The sequence below is a fragment of the Ixodes scapularis genome, unplaced genomic scaffold (assembly GCF_016920785.2).
Source record: "Ixodes scapularis isolate PalLabHiFi unplaced genomic scaffold, ASM1692078v2 ptg001739l_1__unscaffolded, whole genome shotgun sequence".
In the NCBI taxonomy this organism is placed as follows: Eukaryota; Metazoa; Arthropoda; class Arachnida; order Ixodida; family Ixodidae; genus Ixodes; species Ixodes scapularis.
The window spans coordinates 735,692-759,150 of NW_024610190.1; the positions used below are offsets into that span (position 1 = coordinate 735,692).

At 44.6% G+C, this 23,459-nt stretch overlaps 1 protein-coding gene across 1 annotated transcript in view; it reads right to left on the reverse strand.

Annotated features, from left to right (window-relative positions):
• Positions 1-6,508: 6,508 nt before the first annotated feature.
• The window catches only part of LOC120848348 (medium-chain acyl-CoA ligase ACSF2, mitochondrial-like), a 100,620-nt gene continuing 83,669 nt past the window's right edge, over positions 6,509-23,459 (reverse strand). Inside the window, exons 13-16 of the mRNA XM_040220354.2 lie at positions 17,424-17,569; positions 15,218-15,359; positions 8,161-8,274; positions 6,509-6,628 (exon numbers count right to left, since the gene is read on the reverse strand). Of these exons, the coding sequence (XP_040076288.2) occupies positions 6,509-6,628; positions 8,161-8,274; positions 15,218-15,359; positions 17,424-17,569 (522 nt within the window). The remainder of the gene's footprint in view (positions 6,629-8,160; positions 8,275-15,217; positions 15,360-17,423; positions 17,570-23,459) is intronic.

The window sequence follows — 23,459 nt, forward strand, 5'->3', positions numbered from 1 at the left end:
GGACACACAGAAGGTTGTCGGCACCGTAACTGACAATGGAAGTAACTTTGTGAAGGCATTTAAAGAATTCGGCATTGATAGCCAGAGCGAATGTGAGTCCGCATTGACATCTGGCATCAATTTCACATATTTAAATGTAACTTTTTATTGTTTAATATTTAAATAATACAGTTGGCATTCAACTCCCTCGTGCACTACACTTATAAACTAGTCCTTGAGTTACATCAAATGTCGCTTACGCCTTCCTGTCCTATTTCGCAGATGCAATGGATGACTTCTCTTTCTCTCCTGACGTCCCCACGCCGTCGCTCCCGCATCATCTGAGGTGTGCCTCATCGTGACATGTGATGTTAAAAAAGTACTAAGCAAATCTCCAGCTTGCAACCGTCTCCATGACAGCACGATGTCGAAGTGCTCAGAGTACTGGAGCTCCTTCCATTGCCCGAAATCCGCAAAAACAGTGGCTTCGGTTCTTGGGAGGCAGCTACCTACACCATGCGTGACCAGGTGGAGCTCCCTTTACCACGCCCTGGTCGCACTTCTAGACAACAGAGCCCAGCTGAGGACACTCTCCGAGAAGCTCGACTTGACGACCTTCAGAGATGCTGAGCTAGAATTCTTGGAAGAGTATCGCAACATCCTATATCCAATTGCCACAGGTAAGAAAGGTCCTCCTCTTTCCCTTCCATTCCATTCGTGTTAGATGCGTTTTAATGGGAGTCAGAACGGGATAACCATTGTTGACGACCTTGGCTTTGATGAGACCATTAGACATATGTGTTTTGAGTTGAATTATAAAAATAATCTGCCATACCATGTTATCTTTCTAGCAATCAATATTCTACAAAAAAGCGCCAACGGCTACTATGGCGAGCTCCTCCCAACACTGACCACTGTCCAAAAGAAGCTCAACGCGATCAAGCCTAAAACCCGGACCAGCGCAGTAATCTTGGACAGCGTTCGTGAAGGCCTACACAAGCGGTTCGGAACCTTCTTAAGGATGGAGAACGAAGAGACCCTCATCGCTACCTGCTCGCACCCGTTCTTCCAGTTGAGGTGGACATCGAAGGAAGATGGCAGAGCTTCGAACTTGGAGGACCTCCTGGTGCGTGCGGCTGAAACCTGTGGTTTCGTACCGGAGCCCTTGCCTGGGGAAGAGTCTTTCCCGGCACTCGAAGACTCGTTCTTTGAGTTCGATCTGCAGACCCCGCCACCGAGGACCCCACAGCACCATCTCCGGGCCGAAGTCTACAGATACCTAGAGGACCAAAGGCATGAGATGTGTATGCTTCACGACTTACCCGCCGTGAAAGCGGTGTTTCTTCGGTTCAATACAAACCTGTGTTCCTCGGCAGCAGTTGAGCGCCTATTCTTTTGCCAATATGACGCTGCGCCCGAATCGGCAACGCCTCACAGATGGGCTATTTGAGAAGCTCCTACTCCTCAAGTGTAACTGAATTTAGGACTTCCATGTTTTCCCTTTGCATCGCTTTAATGTCGCATGTTCTTATTTTGTATCGCTTGAATGTCAAATAAAAGACGAAGCAAGAATGATTTTCATTGCACTTCCCGACGAATTTGTTGTGTATCAAACGAGTTGGGCTCTTAAACAAAGGTGAAAAAAAATGTATTGCAGTATCAGTATTTCTGTATTTGTATTTCTGCCCTCCCTAAAATGTATTCCTGTATTTGTATTTCCAAAGACTTTTTGCCTCTTTTTAAAATGTATTTCCGATATCTATCGCGATACATTTTTACAGATATATTTCAGTATCAGTATTTTAGCTACTATTTTCACGTATCCCAGTATTTGTATTTCCAAATACATTTTTGAGTATTTCTGCCCAACCCTGGTGGCTAGAGGTGATATAACTCTATCAAAAAGATGGCCGCCAGTGACCGCATTCGCGGAGCGTGGCAAACGCGATCCAGCAATTGTCATTGAGATCAGTGGTCTAAACTAGTAGTGTCGGTGTCGGCAGCGCTAAGCGGCGAGCTTCTGCTTCCTTGTGACTCCTGACTTTTTAAACTGTGCGTACTTTCGCGTTCGCCTACCCGTGTTATGGTGGATGGAGGTAATTGCAGGGAACCGTCTGCGAAGCGGAGGAGTTTGTTTCGCAGACAGAGCCGCACTCCGTGTCGACGGCGCGAGAGGGCACAACTAAAGTGTGTTCTGGACACAGCGGGCAGCCAGAGCGGCTCTCATTGCATTTGCTGCGCGACTAGACACTAATTCGCCATGACACTTCATTGGCCACGAACGACAGCAAACACGAGATAAAGATCAGTTCAGAATGGGAGCCACTTCGCACTGCCGTACCGCGAAACGGCCAAAACGCAAGACAGAGCGGCCCGCTGAAGGCCTTCGGAACGCTCGGAGCCGGTCGGATCCTCCACTCCGTAAACGACCGCAGCGCCGCCGCGTACATCCGGGACCTTTCCGTGTCGGCGCCTGATCCCACTACTCCTTTCTAGTATACGACGCCTATTCCACCGCTTGGTGGCGGGTATGTGGACGGTTCATTTCTTGTTTCCGCACTTTATAAACTGCACTTGCTTCTTTTCTTATCTAAAATACGGAACAAAAGGTACTTTTATAAATAATTGAAACGGTTCGCGCCACTTATATTTTGTATTTTGACTAAAAAGAAGCTTTCAGCAGCTCTGACCAGTAGTAAGCCCAGGACCAGAGACGTCACATTTCCCGCGCTTTTGGTACCGCGGGTCGCCCCCGTCGGTGGAGGATGTTTCCGCGTTGTCCGGTTAAAATAAGATGCACTGATATTTAGCTACTCTCTCCGTGCCCGCTGGCTTGCCCGAACCCCAAAAGACTTGGAAACCACAAAAAAGGTAAAGGCTTAAATATGATTGCAGGGACCCTTTAAGGTATTCGAGTCTGGCAAAGCTTTGCATCAAATAAATGGCAATACCTGCCAATTCAGTGCCGAGTAAGAGAGTTCTCTTTCTGTGGCTGGAGGTGTAGTTTCCTCTCTAAGGGAGTGCCTCCAACCTGACTATGCGCAGCAGTCGAATTTTCTGCATGAACACTTGTGATCTTCCCTACATCTGTAATATTCTTTTTTTATGTTTTTATTATTGTTAACACCAGTGCCTCACTGGTGATAACGAGAATAAAAACACAAAAACGAAAATCCTAGTTGTAGGGAAGATAACAATTTGTCTTGTAGAAAAATCAACTGCAGTTCTGGAGTTAAACAAAAAAAAAACATAAAATCAAAAGACAAATCAACTTCAGTTCCGACATGTGAATAATATAAATGCTGCGAATAAATGCCCCTGCCTTGACGTATTCAATATTCGATTTGATATACAAAGCTGCGAGGGTTGTCCGTAAAGTAAGGTTCCAAAGGAGCTGCAGTCGCGAGGAACGAGGTTACGCGGGAAGCGGTGACATTGGCGTGTAGGTTGGTTTCCCCTCTCTCAGTCCCCGCCACGGGGAGCTCTCTGCGACGCTCAGTCTTGGCTTGGCAGCCGTTAGAGACTGAGCTCCCACTTTGCTTCTCCCGCCAGGTGCGAATTACGCTCTGTGATTCGTTTCTCGTGTGCAAAAACACTGCGCCGGTAGACATTCATTCCCAACTGTGTGAAGTTTACGGAGAAAAGTGTATGAGCATACAGTATGTGCGCAAATGGTGCATAGGATTCAAAGGCGGACGTACAGACGTGCATGACGAACAGCATTTTGGACGGCCATCGGTTTTGGACGAAACGATTGCAAAAGGGGAAGAAACAATGCTGAAAGATCGAAGGGTCACGGTTCGGGAGCACTGCGAGATGACTCCTGATGTCAGCAGGACCTGCATTGGCCAAATGTTGACAGACCATATAGGGTATGCAAAAGTTTGTGCAAGGCGGGTCCCGAAAATGCTCACGGAAGGCCACAAGCGGCAACGTGTTGAAGAGGCCCGCGAATTTTTTCAGGCCTATGAAACCAGTGGCGAGGAATTCTTGGAATCTATTGTCACTGCAGACGAGACCTGGGTCCACTACGCGACACCGGAAACGAAACAACAATCCCGTCAGTGGAAACACCCAGAGTCGCCGAAGCCGCGGAAGTTCAAACAAACACTGTGTTATAATTATAATGCAATTAAATGCAAAGGGGCAAGCGAGCTGGACAAATAATGATGAAAATAATCCCTGGAGAGGAATTATTTTAAAAACCCGTTTGCTCTACTGACGTCTAACCCCTGGTTAGCTCAGTTGGTAGAGCGCTCCACTTGTTATGAAGAGGTCCCGGGTTCGATACCCGGACCAGGCGGATTTTTTCGGTCGCTCACCAGTCACCTAGCTGTGTTTGGAGATTTATGTTTGTCCCTCGTCCCTCCTGTTCCCCCTCTCCAGGGATTATTTTCATCAAACACTGTGTGCCGGCAGGGTGATGGCGACCGTTTTTTGGGACAAGAAGGGGTTATTGTTGTACGAATTCATGCCTGCCGGTACAACAATCAATGCGGACCGCTACTGTGAGACGTTGAAGAACATTCGCTGCGCGATTCAAAACAAGAGGAAAGGCACGCTCACGAAGGGAGTGCGTTTCCATCAGGACAACTCTCGTCCGCACATCGCCCGTGTAACAAAGAATCTCATCAACGAATTTGGATGGGACACTGTCACCATCTCTTCCCTGGATTCAAGAAACACCTGGGAGGGAAGCATTTCAGAACCGGGGAGGAGCTGAAAGAAGCGGTTTTAAGCTACATTACAGTGCGGCGGGAGAGTTATATGATCCAGGTATCAAGAAGATAGTACACCGCATGCACAAATGCATTGATATCAACGGCGATTACGTCGAAAAATAGGGGAATGTCTAAGCTTTCCAAAATGTAGTACTCAATGCCAATAAATCTGTTTTTATTTACCGTGAAAAATCAATGAAAACCTTATTTTACGGACAACCCTCGTAACTATTCGTATTTGATTCGTATTCGAATATATTAATATTCTCACGCCACTAGAAGTTACAGATTAGAACGGAAGACTCCACAACCGAAAAAGTTCGTACATGGAGCTTGAGCTGCAGAGGTAAGTTAGTGTTCACTGGACTGTATCCGGCGTCGAGCACTTTGTGGTGTTCAGGCAGCTGCTTATATCGGGTTTATCAGCGCTCTGAAGCCAAGCAGACATCCCATCCCAAAAGGTGTGTTTATCACCAATCGAATGGCTTCAATCCTAAAGCAAACAAAAAGCTAGCGCATACATAAGACGTATTACGAATGAGGCTCAGAAGAAACTGCTAAACAATACAAAACATATTTAAATCCACGATGGCAAGACCAGGCACGCAGAATGTAGGTCAGTAATCAAGAAGAAGTACGCAAGTACATAAACAACAACCCAAATATATAGGCAGCAAAAGTAAACCCCACTCAACATATGGAAGCCATTCCAAAATTCCTTGAATATGGCTCGTTTTTTTTTTTTTTTTGTTACCATCTGTTGACGGCCAGAGCTCCAGGCAGGATTGCCGTGGACCAGGATGCCGTAAACATGCCAAGCCGTGTCACTTGGCACCCCGAGATGGAGTCTTCGTGAACCACTTCGAGGGGTCGGCCTTACGCACCTCATGGCGGCTACGAGCTTCCGACAACACTAGGCACACCTACGGAAACAAAGTCGTGGAGATAGCTTCGCGACAGTATCATCTGTTGGGAGCACAGTTTCTGTAAATACAACTACCATCTGTGTGTTTATTTGCTATTTTTCTTAACATTTTCGTTGTCGCTGCGATGTTTCTCTTAAGTTAATGATCATCAACATGCACAGTCTCCGATGTAACAAGAAAAAAAGCTCGATAAACAAATGAAAAAACAAAAAACAAGAACTGGAAAAAATGAAGAGCAGCGGAAAGCGACACGAAGAGTGAACAAAATGATTTTGGCATCGTATTCCTTTTAGTATTTGAAAGTAGTCAATTTTAGTACGGTGTTCGTTTTGTTTTGTGTAACTTTTTGGTAGACTTTTCACGCGCACCTTCTGCGATGTTCTGTTCTCGTAGAAACATTTGCACTTTCGTCCTTAATGTTATGACAAACGTTTATGCACCCGGACATTCAAATCTAAAACTACGACGTTGCTTTCCGCAAAACGAATGTAGTTATGAAAAAAGGAGGGGACTGAGAATTAGCGGGAAACAAAATAAACATGCTTCAGTTTCTGACCTGTGCCTATGTCTGGAGTTCGAGATGTGCAATCAAATATGTGAAGAGCACCGGGGTTGCTATTGCGCGCGATTGCATCGAACCTAACAATAGCAGAGAAGTTGCGGAAATCTTCACTAATTTTGTTAAACATTCCGATGACCTTTAAGTATACTCTTGAAGTTTTTTCTATGTTTGATCGTGCAGAGACCGCAGTCATTTACATCTTATGTATTCAGAAGACTCGGCTTCCTCTCGAATGAGTATTATTCCGCACTCAGGTCAAGGACATAAAAGAAGTATACCTTATTTTTCGATATCTTTATTTTGTTTTATGCACAGTCGCTTCACAGGTTGAAGATTCGGATGCTTTCCTCACGCATCTTGTTCTTCTGAACTTTTCCTGTGTGAGTCCTCGGGAAAGAGTCTACGAACAGCACGAATTCCGGAACTTTTATCTCGGGGAGCTGTGGTAAGAAATATATTTTAAATTAAATTCACATTAAAATGAACAAAAAGAAAGAACTTTACAATTTTTTGTAAAATTGCCTTTTTTCTTTCCTTTTTTGTTCTTTCGCATTGAACTGGTAGTTATATTTTCGCTGTTCTTGAGCGATTCTAAAGGTTTGAAACTTATCAGCTTCTTGTGGTTAAAATCTTAAACGTGTATTAATCTTCTTGATATCGAGGCCTCAATAAAATAGTCAGATATAATTTTGGTAAATATTAAATTGTCCAGATAACACTGTAACTCACGTCAATTATTGCTAGAGGTGTAGTGCTACCTGCTTTCTAAATATTATCTAAGTGTGATATTAGAAATATATTTTTGCTAGAGTGCCAAGGCTGAACTAGTTATAATTAGGGAGGTGTGTTTGTTTATAGCCGTGTTTATGGTAGGGCGTGGCACAAATACTCAAATGATGAAAAGAAAATATAACACTGAATTCTATTTGGTAGAGGAGCGCGAATCACGATTGTAGCCTCATGTGACACAATCGTCGTCGAAGTCTAAAACAACGGAAGTAAGGATTGCTCTCTGTCTCTCACTGGAGAGGATAAAATTAAGAGTTCTTTTTTTTTGCTTTCTTTGTTTTTTTTTATAGACCGGTTTTACACCAGCGAAATCTTAATGATTGTTTTTGCTACTCGCTACTCGTAAATGTAGGTTGTCCACTGTATTTTGTATTTTAAATATATACATATTTTTGTTTTTGTTCAGTAACTCGCCTTATAAATGTGACTGCCGAGTTTAGAAGAGGTCGTGTTTCAGATTGGACAACGACATTAAAATAGTCACTGGATAATTTTGGGATGCAGTGATGAATAAGCAAATATTTAAACTTGGATGCGAATATGGGTTGTACAACCCAAACCAACTGTTGTCCAGTGATTCCTTAAATAGTGATTGAATAGTGGCCCCACGTTGCCTTTAGTGTTGGTGAAATGACGGTCCAATGTAAGTGTGAATAATGCTCGGACGTTCCATTAATTATCGGCTTAATTGTGGCCCAACATTGGATCGAGTTGCACATTCGCGAAATCCAACGTTCCACCAGTATTGAAGCTAATTCATGGCATTGATGGGCCGATATTGTTTCAAGAATAGTGTGCCGCCTAGGCACCTCTCTTTGAAAAAAATATTTGGTATCAAATGAAGAAATCGCCGTGTGAATAGCAGTTTCCTAGCAGTATAAGAATACCTTCCTCGTGTAATAACCTTATTTTACGCACCCTTCTTTAAATTCCCGTCAATATTTGTATAACTTCTAGATGTTTTCTAAAGTGTGTATTAATCCTATTTATGTGACTAGCCATGTTACATTTTCTTAGTTTGTTTATGTAAAAACAAATGTTAAATAACAAATCACTTATAGCTGGCTGATTATATGGTGCCACCGTGAGGTCTTTTCCTTTATGTTCACTTTCATCTATTTCTTGTTCCGTTGTGACCCCTAAATTAATTTTGACCGCTATGGATCTTGAACATTTCACATACCTCTTTTTCCTCGCAAAAGTCTGTGATGTCTTTTTGGCTTAAACTTTTATCTGACTTCAGTTTGATCCACGCACAAATCTTCTCTACCGTCCTTTCGTCCGGTACTCCAAGCACCTGGCGAGGAGTAGAGAGAAAAAAGACGAAGTTTAAATCAGTATATGTCATTTTATGCAAGTACCAAAGTAGATTTTACGTGTGTGCATTGAAATGAGTAAAGTTTGTACATTCTCAAGGTATCTGGGAGAAATTTCTATTTAAGATCAAAATTAGGTAAAAAGCGCTTTGAAAAGGATCACGTTCGATATATATATATATATATATATATATATATATATATATATATATATATATATATATATATATATATATATATATATATATATATACATACATACATATAAACTTGAAATTTCGACAAAGAGCAAGTAATCGCATATAATTAAAGCTCGGGTCAATACGGGTCCGCGGAGATCTCAGCTCCCTTCACAATTACTGATCAATCATACGCAATCTTGTGACACCGGTAGTAGTAAGGCACGCTTTAGAAATTCCTTACATTGTCTTGCTTGCAATGAAAATGTGCCACGTGTTCTCAACTGCAGTGTTTGCCGTTTGTTCAATTACCATCTCCAATATGCCTTGAAGAAGCTGGTGGTCTAGGGCTTTACAAGGAAGTTATCTCTATAAATTGCGGCACTTAACCGAAAACTGCCACAGTCCTGTGTACCCGGCAACAGAGAATGTGCTTTTTACCATAATTTTTATTTTAATTACACCCATTTTCGATGGCAACAGAGATACTACCGGCCAGTACGAATATCAGGCAGGAACAAAGTCATTTATTTAGATTAACTGATTCTGTGCGCGGAACCAGTCTGCGGTGAAACCGGGGTATATAGAAGGAATGACCTGAGCGCCTGCCACAAGGCTGATTTTGTTAACTGTTGTTGCGGAAGCAGTGCACTGAATAAGGCGAAATCATGCTCAATTTCAAAATTTAAAAAGTCACACAGTCTCTTCTAATATTCTGCAACATCGAGGGAAAAGAAGACAAGACGAAATATGCCAATAATATATACGAATATAATCACAATAGTCTAAATGAACTAAATAAACTGATAAAAAAGAAAGTAAATAAAACTAAAATGGGGATAACTTCCACATATATAAAATAGCCATTCTTACTGTTGTTATTTGTACGTGGATGCGACAGTAGGAGACCGAATCGAGATGGAACGCCTCTAATTAACATTTACAACTATTGCATTTATGGAAATTAATTCTAGCATCTGCTTTTCGACAGAAAGCAAACTGGAGGGCACCGCTTTTTAGGCTTGCGTCGTACTAGAATGCTGCGCAAGCAGGAACTGCTTCGTGGGTCCCCTTGCTTCAGAGCAAGCAAGATCACTGCTTTGTCATAGGTTGCAAGAAATATTAAAAACAAGCAAAGAAGGAAGAACCTAGTTGTTTTTATTGCACTCGGACGAGCATGTTTCACGCAGAAAAAAGAAGCTTCAAAGGTGCCTTTAAGAAAAGAGAAATCAGACAGATGGACATAACCTCCTTTTTTCTCTGTGCCTGCCTGACGAAGAAAAATACAAGGGTGGGGGGGGGGGGGGGGGGGCGCCGTCCTAAAAGTTGCCTGCCGCCGCTGCTGCTTCAGGGCGGAGGGCCACCTTCGTTGGGTCAGCATTGACAGACCAGGTTGAGGGAGAGGGTTTCTCACAAACAATGGAAAGCGTCCGCAATTTAATGGCTGACACCTCCCGCGGCGATCGGTCGCAGCTGGGCATGCGCTGGGGTTTCTCCTGGCGAAGAGCAAGGCCAAAGGAAAGACGGAGACGTTCACAGATGATAAACGCTTTTGACACCTCCTCGCAGATCGTATAAAATATGCGTCCCTCATAACACACGACCCAATAAAGCAGTTCTAAACGCAGTAGAACAGTCATTCTAGTGCAAGAGCAGGCGACGCATAGCGCTCAAAACCCCGGCGTTAGCCTCCCTAGAGTTGTATTACTGGGAGTTTCAAAGTGCTCGAACCTGGTCACGTTGTTTAAGGGCCACATTTGCAATACGAGATACGACGGGGTGCCCGCCGAAACCGTTGATCGTCGGCAAGCGTCACCGCCTTTCCACCTGCTTTCCTCCTCGCCCCTCGAGAACGCAGGGCACGCGCACTTGCGACCTATCTCCGCGGAAGTCGTCCTCCATTAAATTGCAAACGCTCCTCATAGACTGAGATAACGCACACGGGAGTTATAAGAGGACAAGGCATGAATAGTCGACGGCTAAACACGACTGCCTCGGGGACACGGTTCCGAGTGACACAGACTGCGCAGGAGGTTATGACATGGCACAACAGAGAGAAAACCGGATCCGCAATGGACATCTTATTACGCGTACATTGATTCTCTGTGGTTCAGGCAAGTGTTCCTTGGACCATGGAGCATTTACTGGTTGGACCCCGAGACTCGTTCAACATAAACCTGGAGACCCAATGTGGGTCCAGAAATTCAAGGCGAGTTAAGGGGTCCAACGAGTCTAGATGTCCATGGCGAGCCAAAGGTTCCAACGACTCCAGCGATTCAGAGGCCGGCAGAAGCAAAGACAACCTTGTCGGACATAGGCCAATACGTGTCGGTTCTATCGTTAACCGCGCAAAAGTTGACCACCATCAAGCACCCTCGTCCACTAATTTTGAGTCAATTGCGCACGTGATTTTTGTGCGCATAGTCTGAACAAAATTAGTACGCTTCTTGTGCCCACATTTGCGTATTATGAAAGATCTGTCCTGTCTGGTTTGCCCCTTTCTTTTTGTATCTTTGCGCCGTTTTATTCCATTATGAAAGATCGACACGTTCCGTTTGCAGTGTGAACATAGCAGTAGAACCAGGGAAACGAGACTCAATCCCTTCCTTGTTTTACGTTATTCCAACGAAGAGGAGAAAATTCTTAAAAAGGGCAAAATGTAGAAAATGACGGTATTCGGCTACACTCTTAGGAAACAGAGTTGAGACTTCTTCTTAAATGAAGAACGCTCTTGTGACCACCGTTTCCTGCGAAGGGAAGAAACTTTTGTCTCTAACATCGGGGGAGAAAAATTAATTTCTCGTATGCCTCTCAATAGGGCGCCTTCAAAGGGGGGATTCAAGCTCAATGAAACTTAACAATGGTGCTACGTGTATTGTCAGTCTGAAGACGGATCTCTTCCACGATTTTACAGCAAACAGTTTGGATGCTTTTCGGACCAGCAAATATTTCGCGCTACTGGAGCCTTTGCGGTGCCTCCAAGCAGCTATGACGATGGAAGCAGTCAGGCGCTTGAGGCACATTAATTAAAACAAGCTACTGCTTTCGGAGTGAAAGGAGCAGCACTTTGAATCATAAAATGAGCTTTTCACGACTTTTAAGTATGGGCGGTTTTCACAACGCGCTTTTGATTTCGACTTCAGACCGCCTGGTGCTGTGAATATCTGATTCGCTCTAGAAGACTGGCGCGCACACACGCCGCCAAGGCTTTTTAATGTAGCCACGAGTTGGCGTCGATCTTTGTGAAGTCGCCAACAGCCAAAGCGGACTTCCCCCGCAGGTAAGAAAACGTTTTTAAAACAATGCGACTCAGAAGATTATTTTTCGCTTTAAACACTGCGGTTGTAAATATAGAAAACCGAAGATCAATCACTTGCCCCCGACTAGCTCCCACGTCTCACATTTGCTATATATATACGCACATTCGAGGAAAATTAATGCAATAAAAAGAGGAAAATATAACCCAGCCTACTTCGCTCATTGCACGGTAACCAGAACGCGAAGCGTGAACGAAATTTAAATCACTCGCCCCCAGATGGCAGGTTCACGTAGAGTAAATGCAAATAGCTAGACTAAGTTGCGCTGGGTACCCAATGGCACAAAGAGACGATAAGGAAAGTAATCACACCATTTGAAGAATACCTCCTGCTATATTAGAGCGATCTTGAAACGCTACCTTTGACGAGCGAGTGTAGAATAGCAAAACATTTAAATAAAAAGTGTACACGAGAGAGGGCTAGGGAGAAGATATGGTAATGACAGAACGTAAGGGAGCAATTAAGCTGGTGTATATCAAATATTTTAGTGACAATCTGAGGCTAAGGTATTAACATACGACGACAAGGAAGAGAAGGAGAAGGAGATATAGTAAGAGAGAAGGAGATATGCTAACATGTTTTATTGAGGAGTCTTAAATTTATACGCAACAAAGACGATCTTTCACTCGCGCAGCTCTTGCGATTCAGTCACCTTTGTTATACACACATACATAAGCGTGATAGTTCATACAATACCCTAAGGAGAGCATATTGAGCCCATCAGCACACAAAGACAGCACATAGGGACCTCAACCTAAACGTGCATTATCCTTATCGCTATATACGCTGCGCCTTTTACTAGTCATTTCAAAGGTAAAACTATTCTCGATAATCATCAAAGCAAGCGATATTTTACTAATATCTTGATTTCTTCTAACTCAGCTGGAAGCGATAATTCATGTAGAAAAATCGCCTTTCGACCTACATGAATGCAGACAAGGCCGTTGGACAAAGCCGCGATTTGTGTCGCGTGTTGTGTGCGTTTAGCTCGACGCGGCAAGCTTAAAAAACAAAGGAATAGTGGCATCAACTGTAGTAAATAAGCGACTATTATGTACCCGGATATACGTGGAAGGCAGAAATAAAATAACATTATATTGACTGACCGTAGCGCCGATTATTTCTGGCGAATACACCGTCCGGCATTGATGAACGGCGAGCCCTCGATGTTCCCAAGTGCATAGTTCCTTACCGATGGTCAGCGCGTTAAAATCTGTTAGTCTTATACGTTCACGGCTTATGAATTAGGGCATTGAAAAGAGGACTTTATGCCAACTAGCCCACCATTTTCTTTTATTACTAATATGATGTAACAGGAGTTTTATTTATTTTTTCTTGATCACAACATGACTGTCAACTAAATAATCTCCGGATATAACACAAATAAACTTTATATTTTATCTTATCATCGGTCTTTTTGTTAGTTTTATTTTAATCTTAATATTCCAGACTGTAAATATCCGTATATGTTAACCATCTAAGATTAGAAATATGCTGCCTTTCCGTCATATCTAAGACTGTCCATCCATTCCACGAGAGTGCAATTGCTTTCGTGGAGAGGAAAACCGGTCATTGGAGATTAGAGTTACATTGCCACTATAATTTAGGAGCTATGGTTTAAAGCACCGTTTTATCATGACTATCTGTAGGTCGACCAATTTGACTGTAATCGCTCAAGTGGTCTTTTCAGACTCTTTATTCCAAAGATGATTGTTAACCTGCGACTATATGTCATATAATCTTGCTGTTACACCACTGGTACGAGAGACACATGGTGACATCGGCGACCATTCCAGCCTTCATTCACAACGTACAACACTGCCATGGCAGTATGGGGACACTCAAGAGTACACAGAGACGTTCATCGTCGGTTGACAGGGTGTAACAGGAAACATAACCGAACGTAGCTCAGACGTTACGCAGCCATTCCTCTGCAAAGCCTCTCTGTCCTGGACGCAATGTAACCATGACTTCGTTGCCGGTACAGCCATCTTAATCCAGTGCACTTAAAACTGCTGCAACGGGGGTAATCAGTTTATGAAACGACGAATCATTGACATATAATTTCATCGACACGCAATGTTTCATGAATAAATTGTTCTATCGACCAATCGCGTCATCAACTACAAAGATTAGATTTCCTTCCGTGAAAAGCAGCATCAGACTGTCGCCGCGAAGAGGCAAGTATGGTTATGTCAGGGGGGTTTACATTTTATTGTTTTAATTAGCGAACGCAGACTGTCGCCGAAAATTGGAGCTAACGGGGGTCCCGATGGGTTAGCCGGCTCCTCACTTATACATGCGCGACGAAATGTCCCTGCGGACTGCGATTCGCACAGCGACTGTCCATAGACGTTAGCGTCGGCGAAAGGTACGTCCATAAACGCGTGTCCATGAAAAGTTGACGAAACGTAACTCCACGGAACGAGTTTCGACGAAACGACAGGGACCCCGGCTACGCTGCTCCGGAACTTCGCTGTAACTAATCACTTTATTTGATCGGGCGACAAAATTGGCGCTTTAAAAGTTAATGAAACCAAGGGGTTCTGCGCGTCTAGACTGATATACTAGCGTACGGGCGGCCTAAATACTGACGCTTAATTAACTAAGGAGTTTTAAAGAATAACGCATGCGACGTTCCCGAAACACGAAATCGAAGAAGAACGAGATGGAAGGGCGGAAGTTTCCTTTCACCAGCCGAAAGAAGGAAAACAAAAAGCCTGCTTCTTCCTTCTTCCAATATCTGTTTAGGTGCGCGTCAGTACAGGCGAAAAATAAGCGTCCTTGATACATTCTTTCCTTTTGTTTTCTTACAGTGTACGCCGGAACAAAAAACGACAGGGCGAAGAAAGAGGTAACTGAGCCATGGCATAACTTTCAACTGAATGATTAGTTTACGTAAAATACTTTAGAACTTACAAGGGTTTCAGAACTGATTGAACAAAAATGGTCAGCAAGCGCGTTTTTATTATGAAATTTTTTTAATTAAAGGTGAAGAAGTTGGGTTGGAAGGAGAAAGGTGACCGCCGACGTCTACCGGTTGCGCTAGCCTATTGAGATTTTTTTTATAAATAAATGCATATATTATTTAACCAATTGAAAAGCAACCACGACTGAACATTGTTTTGCAACTTATCTGTCACCACGTACATCCCTCTTAAGTTGCTGAGTATATTGTGGTACATTGTGGTACATGAGTACATTGTGGTAATTCTGACGAAGTTTAGTGAGCGTAAATATGTATTCACTACAATGCGTTCTGCCGAGATAAATACATAGTTTCAAAGAGGTTATTGCTCTGTGGTTTTAAAATGAACGTGTATATGTTACGGGCTTTCTTCGACAGAACGACACAAGTCCATGACCCGCAGCAAGTTGAGTATGTACTCGTGCACGGATCGCACCGCCTCATACTTCGGGAAACATACCTGAGCCTCCTCCACGTCTGGGTGCGTGTTCAGAATGTTCTCTATTTCCAGTGGCGCCACTTTAAATCCCTTGAAGTTAATCATCTCCTTGATGCGGCCCACAAATGTGATCCGACCGTCCTCGCTCATTGTTACTTCGTCCCTGCGAACAAGTTGTCACATCGAAAATAAAATTTTAACACGGCAATAATTTTTTATTAACTCTACAATTTTCTAAATTCTCAAAGCCAGGTTTCCCTGCGAATTACTTTATTAGTCAACGTTTGTCATTATACGTAAAAAATATATGAAAAAAATCCAAAATTTCTCTCACTCTTAAACATCTCTAAAGGAACACTAGACTCCTGCCGGAATTTTCTTTTAAGAAAGGAGCTAGAATATCTATACTTAAAAAAATGAAGAGAAATGTTTCTCTGGGAAAACAATTTCAGGCCGTAATATTTGCATTGCCAGGCTCATTTTGGGTGTTTCATATTTTCAGATATTGTCGAGATATCGTCCCCGAAATAGAGCCACGTTTCCAAATAGTGGAATTTTGTGTCATAAAGTATTGTGCTGAAAGCATACTTATTACATAATTTTACGATAAAGGCATCATCTCCATGTACCCAGGACTTGCTTTGTGGGAGTTTTAATATTAAAAGAAATTGGCAAGGATTTCTTAAGCGTCAGGTGTTCCGTCCTATACGTGAAGAAAGTGAATCGCATTCGATAGCGCCCTGGGGGCCGAAAGAAGGGAATACAAACAAGACGCGCTGGAATGGGGGATCACCAATCTTAGCCGCCGCAGCATAGTGTTTCATGCAAAGGTATCACCATATCTTCATTTATCTAAAGGGATCCGATACATAGTCAAGCTGTTTTCAACAGCTCTTTGTATGGGCGTTCCCACCAGAGTTTCTGGAAAAAACTGGATTTGATTGATTGATTTCTACTTGGGGATTCACTGCACCTAAAACAATTATTTCTGAAACTGCAGCCGAAAGTAGCGAACAGTAGTGTAGAAATTCATGACAGTAGAGAACGGTAGTGTAGAAACACTAGACTGTAGGACTAAGGATGCTGCAGGAATTGGACTGGAACAACGCGTCTAAAGAGGGGCGGGTCTAGAACTAATTTCTGAAATTTTAAAGAGTGGAGGATATGAACAAAGAAACAGTTAAATGCGAATCGTTATTATTTTATACTTCGAAATTTACATTCATTCGGTGAAGGAGAAACTTATAATTTAATTTCGGATACATCCGTGGAACGCGATTGCAAACAAACATTTTCTGGTTATTAAGGATTGGAAGACTATATATGAAACTATATATGTAACTATATATGTAGGGAAACTATATATGTAACCATAATTATTAAAGATATGTCACAAAGGTACAGGGAAGCTTACTGTTTTTGCGTTGTCCTGGAAAATTCGAGTGAGTGGAACAACAACAGTTAGGGGTATTTAATGTATCTGTGAAAACGTCCACTTAAATAAGCGCGCAACGTTGCACAATATCAATTTATTTCGAAGTTTGCGTGTTTACGTCATCAAAATATTATACTCAGAGCCGCGTTTGGTAATTGGTAATTTTGGAAATACTTGGTAATTTTAACATATTGATGAGCACACGTACAAGACAATATTAAAACAAATTCTTTCGTGCAACGAGAACACTTTTTTGTGTTCAGGTTCTCCGACTCATCTAGAAATCAGTCTGGGCTTTTTGTTTTATATTCCAGTAGGCTTTAACCCTCTTTGTATACAAACAAATTCTAACCTGCTCGCTGCGAAAACCAAAACAAGTAGTGTACATATTTGTACTGGTGTAAATAAATATTTGACTATACATCACAAATATTACTTGCGGTTAGAATTCTCACAATGAGAGAGTTCGTTTGGAGGACTGTTTTTGTGGATACTTTATTTTTACCTAAATTAAAGTTTGCAATTACAAACAAAGAGTGCTTCAGAAGCGAAATGTCCTAGCGCTGTCCCACATCAGGTAGTGCATTTATGAACCTTCTTTTTCTCAGAAAGTATTGCACGTTTTTTTTTTTTTTGTTTCAGTAACTTTGCCTAGCTTTGTCTTCTCAGAATTGTTTATAGGCACCCAGCACGCCACACCACGCAGATTACTGTACTCGTAATTTCGCTGTCACAGTGTGGAAAGTTTCATTAAAGCTGTGGCACTGCAACTGACGTTACTGCCTGCCTTACCCTGTGTAGTACCAGTTGTCTCGGATAGCGTCCTTCGTCATGGCCTCATTGTTGAGGTATCCGTTGAAGACATAAGGACTTCGAGTGCACAGCTCACCCCTCATGTTCCAGGGAACCATCCTGCCTTCAGCGTCCACAACTTTTACCTGCAGAGGATGAAAGACGTCGTATAGTTTCTGTGTTACTTGGCAATATTTTGAAAACCAGCTTTAAGTATTATTCCACTCAACTTACAGTAACTATAAGAAATACGGTGAATTGTAAATGTATTTTTATTTTGGTAAGTATATATTACTTAAAATTGTTTTTCAAGTAATTCGGATATAAATGTTAACAAAAAGACCTTTAATGTAGCAGTGCATTTTTTTTACAACAACTCTTTTGCGCACTAAGGAAAAAGAGATCGGATGTCGGAAAATATGTCAATATATGCGAAAACGAAGAGGACATCAAAAGATAATATAGAAATCAAGCTGTTTTCAGCGCCCCTCCAGGTTTTTTTTTTTGTCTGTTTTTGAATGCCACTTGGCCGAATTCCGTCAACGGCAGTTAGAAAAGGACAAAAACGTGAAGGTATGTCTGAGGTAATGTAGACTTTATTGATTCCAAAACTGCTAGATCTCCCCGTCACGCGAGTCTCTCTTTGGAAAAGAGTGTGACGAAGCGATTCCCTCGGCCAACAGACGAGATGCGATTTTCCCAGCGGCGTCCGAGACCAGCTAGCTGTACTAGAATCTTTTGAGTCTTGGGGTCAGGATCCTGCAGGAAGGATTCTCATGCGCCTGGTTGCCTGGCTTGCTTGACGGAGTCTTGATGGAGTCCGGGCACCCCCAGGGAGCGTGGCGATCTCGCCACAGTTCATGCAAGACGGGTCATAGGTATCTGGATACCGCGAGTATAACTCCGCCGGGTTGAGGAAGGTCTCCCTCTGGACTTGACGGAGGATGGTGGATTCTTCTTTGTTGAGAGTGCTGTGAGCCTCTGGGTAGGCTCAGTGTTCTGCTCGGTAGTGGTCCAGCACCCCCTTAAAGGTGCAGAGGTTGTCGTTGCTCCACAAGGCGAAGGTCGAGTGCTCACTTGGTGTGCTAGCCCGGTGTGTGAGAGCGCGGGCTGCACTGAGAACACTCTCGTTGCCTGGGAGTATCGCAAGGGCTGGAGATCACAGGAAGCGGACTGGGTGGTCGATCAGGCGATTGTCAGTGGCGATCCTGAGGGCTTTGTCAGAGATGTGGCCACGCATGTACTGCCGGATGGCCATCTGGGAGTCACTGACGATGACTTTCGTTGTGCTGAGGGTGAGGGCCAAGGTGATGGCTGCTTCCTCTGCCTCTCCACTGTTACTTTTATGCATGCTGCCTGCCGTGAGGATTTGGCGGGACTGATACGTAACTGCAAGGGTCATTCCACCTCTGTCAGGTGAGGCTGCGTCGACGTAGGACACCTCAGAGCCGTCGTAGCCTTGCTGTAAAGTGTTGCAGAGCCTTGACTCTGGCCATGCGTCTGCCTGCCTCGCCCACTGGATGCATGTGACGAGGTAGAGGAGCAATCTGTAGCTGCTCGTGTAGCTCTTTTGGAAGCCAGCCTCGCGTTCTGTGCCCTGTTGGGGGGTATTTGATGCCCAAAGATGTGGGGATGGTTCTCCCCACTGTGGTCAGAGATAGCCTCTCGTAGTGGGCTATCCTCTGTGTCTCAATGATCTCCGAGCCCAAGCTTCTCGAGTCGCGAAGTCTCTGTTGAAGTTGGTAGATGAAGCGCTTTCCTGTATACGCAGCGGATGATGCGATTGATGGCATCCTTTTCCGTGAGTGTCAAGTCCAGGAAGGGTGCGATGTAGGCAATCCTGCTAATCACGAATGTTTTGAATTTTTGATAAGGCGAATGACATTCCGCTCTTTCATCCCATACCGTTTTGCGGCGATTCTTGCAATGAGTCTTCCTACTTGCTGTGTGTTCTTACGAAGGACTATGATGCTGTATGTGATCTTGCCATCTTCTTGCAACTGCAGACCGAGTATTTGAGTTCGCTGGACTCGAGGGACGTCTTTGCCTCCAACCTGCAGTATGACGCTTAAAGGAGTTTTTGCCATGGTGCCGGCCATGAGTATCAACTCCGTCTTTTCCTGAGAGCAGGCTAGTGCGCGCTCCTTAGTGTAGGCTTCTACGATGCGTATAGCTTCTCACAGCGAGTCTTGGATGGCGCCGTTGCTCCCTCCTGTCTTCCACAGAGTGACATCACCTGCGTAGATGCTGTGGTGAAGGTTGGAGATACCTTTAGTTTTGTCGGTAAATACTCCATGGCGATATTTAAGAGAAACGAATAGAGCACTGGCTCCTACGGTGCGCCAATTCCGCCCAGAGTTTGCAGGTCAGATTGGAACCCGCCGGTCAAGACCTGTACCTACCTGCTTCATAGGAAGCTCTGTATGCATTTGAGGATTCGCTCGCTCACAATAATGGAGTTTAGTCCACGGAGGATGGCCGCGTGGCTGACATTATCGAAGGCTTTCGAGATGTTCGGTTCGAGGATGGCTCTGGTGTCCTTCTTGGGTGCATATTTCTGTGACACGATCTCATGATGCAGTCGTAGCATCACGTCTTGCACCGAGAGTTTAGGTCTGAACCGGACCATGGTGTCCGCGAAGACTCTGTTAGCTTCTGCGTGCCTGTTAAGGCGATTGAGTACGGCATGCTTCAAGACTTTCCCGAGAGAGGATGTGAGCAAAATATTGCGCAGGGCGTCCAGTTGTAGTTTTTTTCCCAGGCTTGGGTATAAACACCATCTGCGCAGTTTTCTAATATTCCGGGATTTTTCCTTTCCGCCAGCAGACGTTGAGGTATGATGTTAGCCGGTCAATCTCTCTGTCGTCCAGGTGGCGCAGTAGTTTGTTGGAGACTTCATCAGGTCCTGGGGTGGAGCGGGTCTTGAGCTCTCGGATCGCAGCCATGACTTCGAAGGGTCGGAACTCTTCGTCTAGCGTAGGGTTTGGCTGGCCCGTGTATTCCGTCGGAGGTGTTGGCGGAGCTCGTCCAATATACTTGTTCTGTACTGCTTGGAGAAGCTCTTTTCCATCATTCTTGAAGGAGTTCAGGATACACTCCATCTGATTGTGAACTTTGCTTCGGCTTTGTCTGAGGTCGAGGAGATGTCAAAGAACGTTCCACGTCTTCGGAGTGTTGGGAGCTCTTTCGAGCTCATTGCAGGTTTCTTCCACTGCTGAGCTGTGAGATTGGTGCTGTGACTCTCGATGGTCTTTCCCCTAATGAGCCACCATCCCGCAGCCTTTCTTTTGTGATGTGTATCAGGACCTCACCGACGTAAATTAAGAGATCTTTCTTCTTCCCCCTTTTGTTTGAGTTTGAAGAGTACCGGTATGCTATTAGTCAATGTTTTCCCACTCTTTTGCGTTCGGGAACCCGATAAAAACCACAATATTCTGTCAATATATTACAGCTGTGTTTGAGACTTTGCGTTGTGTTCTTTTTTTTTTGTCTAATATGAATTGTACAATGTTGCGATTCGTTTGCGTAGCCGATAATTTCGTTTCCATCGCCATAATCCTGCTTTAAGGTTCGTCTTCTTTTCCCCTAGGTGCTGGAGCTGACTGTTAGCCGCGTTCAGATTTACATCCTCGGTAATGTTTCGCTTGGCTGAGCCTTCAACTTCTGCGATGCCTGCAGTACACTGGTCCAGGGCCTTGGTCTCTTCGTTTCGGTCCATTTCGTCTAGCTCCTTCCTGAAAGTGTCCCACTCGACTACTCGCAAAGGCCTTCCCTCGGGCTTCGCGGGGCCGCGTCTCAGGAGGATGTTGATGATGTAGCGGTCACTGCGCAGAGTTTGTAGGGTATTGTGTCATTCTTCTTCCAAGCAGTGACCGAGTGTGGTGTCTGGTTATTTTTCTCTGCGTTCGCCCGTGGCTTTCAGTGTTGGCTGAGTCGGGTCTGTGAGTCGGTCCGGTCCCTGGGTGGCTATGTCCTGCCAATGCTGCTGACCCTTGGCACAATCTTGCGGATAGCACCATGACGTGTGGTGCGTTAAAGTCGCCAACGATAAGCAGAGCCTTTACCTTAGACACGTCTATGGCGCCGCGCAGGAGCTGGTGAACCGAGTGTCGTGTCTTCGGAGGCCTGTATTCATTGAGGATGAACGTGCTGCGATGGCTATTCTTCTTGCCCGCCAAGATTTCGATGAGTGTTTGTGTTCGATGATATTGATGCCTCTTGGATGAAGTTGAGCTGGTAGGTTGCATCGCACCAGCGTGGTGACTCGTACGACCTCTGATGAGTTGGTGTGATTAAAGACTTTGTATCTCGGAATGGTGATGGCCTTCCACGTTTCTTGTATGGCTAAAATGTCTGGTCTGCGTTCTGGTGCTAGGGACTGTAGGTACTGGTCAAGGTGTCCCCTCTTCGGAGCCAAGCTTCGACAGTTCCACTGCCACACAATGCAACCTTTACTTGTTTTCGCCATTGTTGGGTTGTGGGAGTCTGTCCAGGATGGTCTTCAAGTAGTGCTTTACTTCGCGCATCTCGCCTTCCACCTGGTCTATGCGTGTGCCTATGTTTTTGATTGGTTGTGTCCTGTTGCATGGCTACTCCTTCATCCTCCATGGTTGTGCCTGAGGGAGTAGAAGTGAGCAGCGTCATGTTCCGGAGGACAGCTCTCCTCTTGGGAGTTGGTCCTGCTTCCTTTCTCTGCAAGTCGAGTTGCTGTTGTACTGCGTTATACCGAACTTCGGCCTCCTTCATTTGTCTTTTGGAATCTGCAGTTTGTAGCAGAAGTCGTGCTACTGTGTCCTGAAGTTCTCCATTATAGCCTTCAACTCTGCGAGCTTGGAGGAGGTCTTGTCTGCCGTGCGTGAGGTTGGCTCAGTTTTGGGGTGAGCGGCTACCACCTCGCTCCACCCCACGCTGTGTGTGGCCTTTGATCTTGACCTCGACCTGCTGGGCCTGGCTACTCGACGTGGAGTTCTGCTCCGTGACATGGATCGTCCCCTCGATCTTGATCTCGCTCTAGACGTCTCAAGTGGTGGGAACTCGGAGCTCCGCAGGGCTGGGCTTTCGACATTGGTGGTGTTTGGTGGTGCGGAGTGTTTCGTATTGGGTGGAGTGCGAAATATTTTCTTGCACTGCCTTGCTCCCGTTGGGTGACACTTGCCACAGATTCCACAGATGGGCACACATGCATGTCCTTGTTCGGGGTGGTGCGTACCGCAATTATGACATTTCGTTGGGTTTGTTCTTGGCAGACATCACCAGGGTGTCCTAGGTTACCGCAGTTCACGCAGTAATCCCATTTCTTCTTGTGGAGAAATCATCGCCTCTCCCCACAGCTATTATTATACCCAGAATAGAACGTGGCGACCCTGAAACAGGATGATAACCTAGCTTAACTGACCCATTATCCTCTCTTCTACGATCCTTGAATTGCCGGGGTGTACCAAGTTCAAGCTCGTAGTGATTATGTCATCCGTGTCTTCCCCAGGAATGCCAAGGATAACTGCCTGGACGGTATCGTCTGGTGCTATCACGTACGTTACTACGGGCTACTGGGGAACGTCAACTTCAATGCCTTGAACAGAATTGAGTTTTCCCGCTCGAGTTTTGTCGGGCGTGCTGAAGATCAGGGTGTTCTGCTGCTTGTTGTACCCAAAGGTGTCGGTTCGGATTAATGCGCTGTCGTCTATTTCCGCCGCCTTGAAAACACTTTGTCGGAGGACTATTCGATTCAACGTTCGCAAACTCAATGCTCCCCTGAGTCGGAGAACTACCTTCATGTTGTCCTTCGGCAATATAGTCGGCATTGGCTTCGGAGTCGAGCGAGGCCTATTTGCTTCTTGGAGCCAACCGTGAGACTTAGCAGCGCTCTGGAGAGTTCTAGAGGCTTCTTGCTTCTTGCGTAACGCATTCAGGAGCGCCGTTGTCCATCCAGATCCCTTCGCGTAGAAATCCTTTTTGGAGACATCTTCTCTAAAAATTACAGCTCGACACAGGGAATACCTAGAATCGCCGGTGTTATCTTCTTGTGCCGCCGAAGTC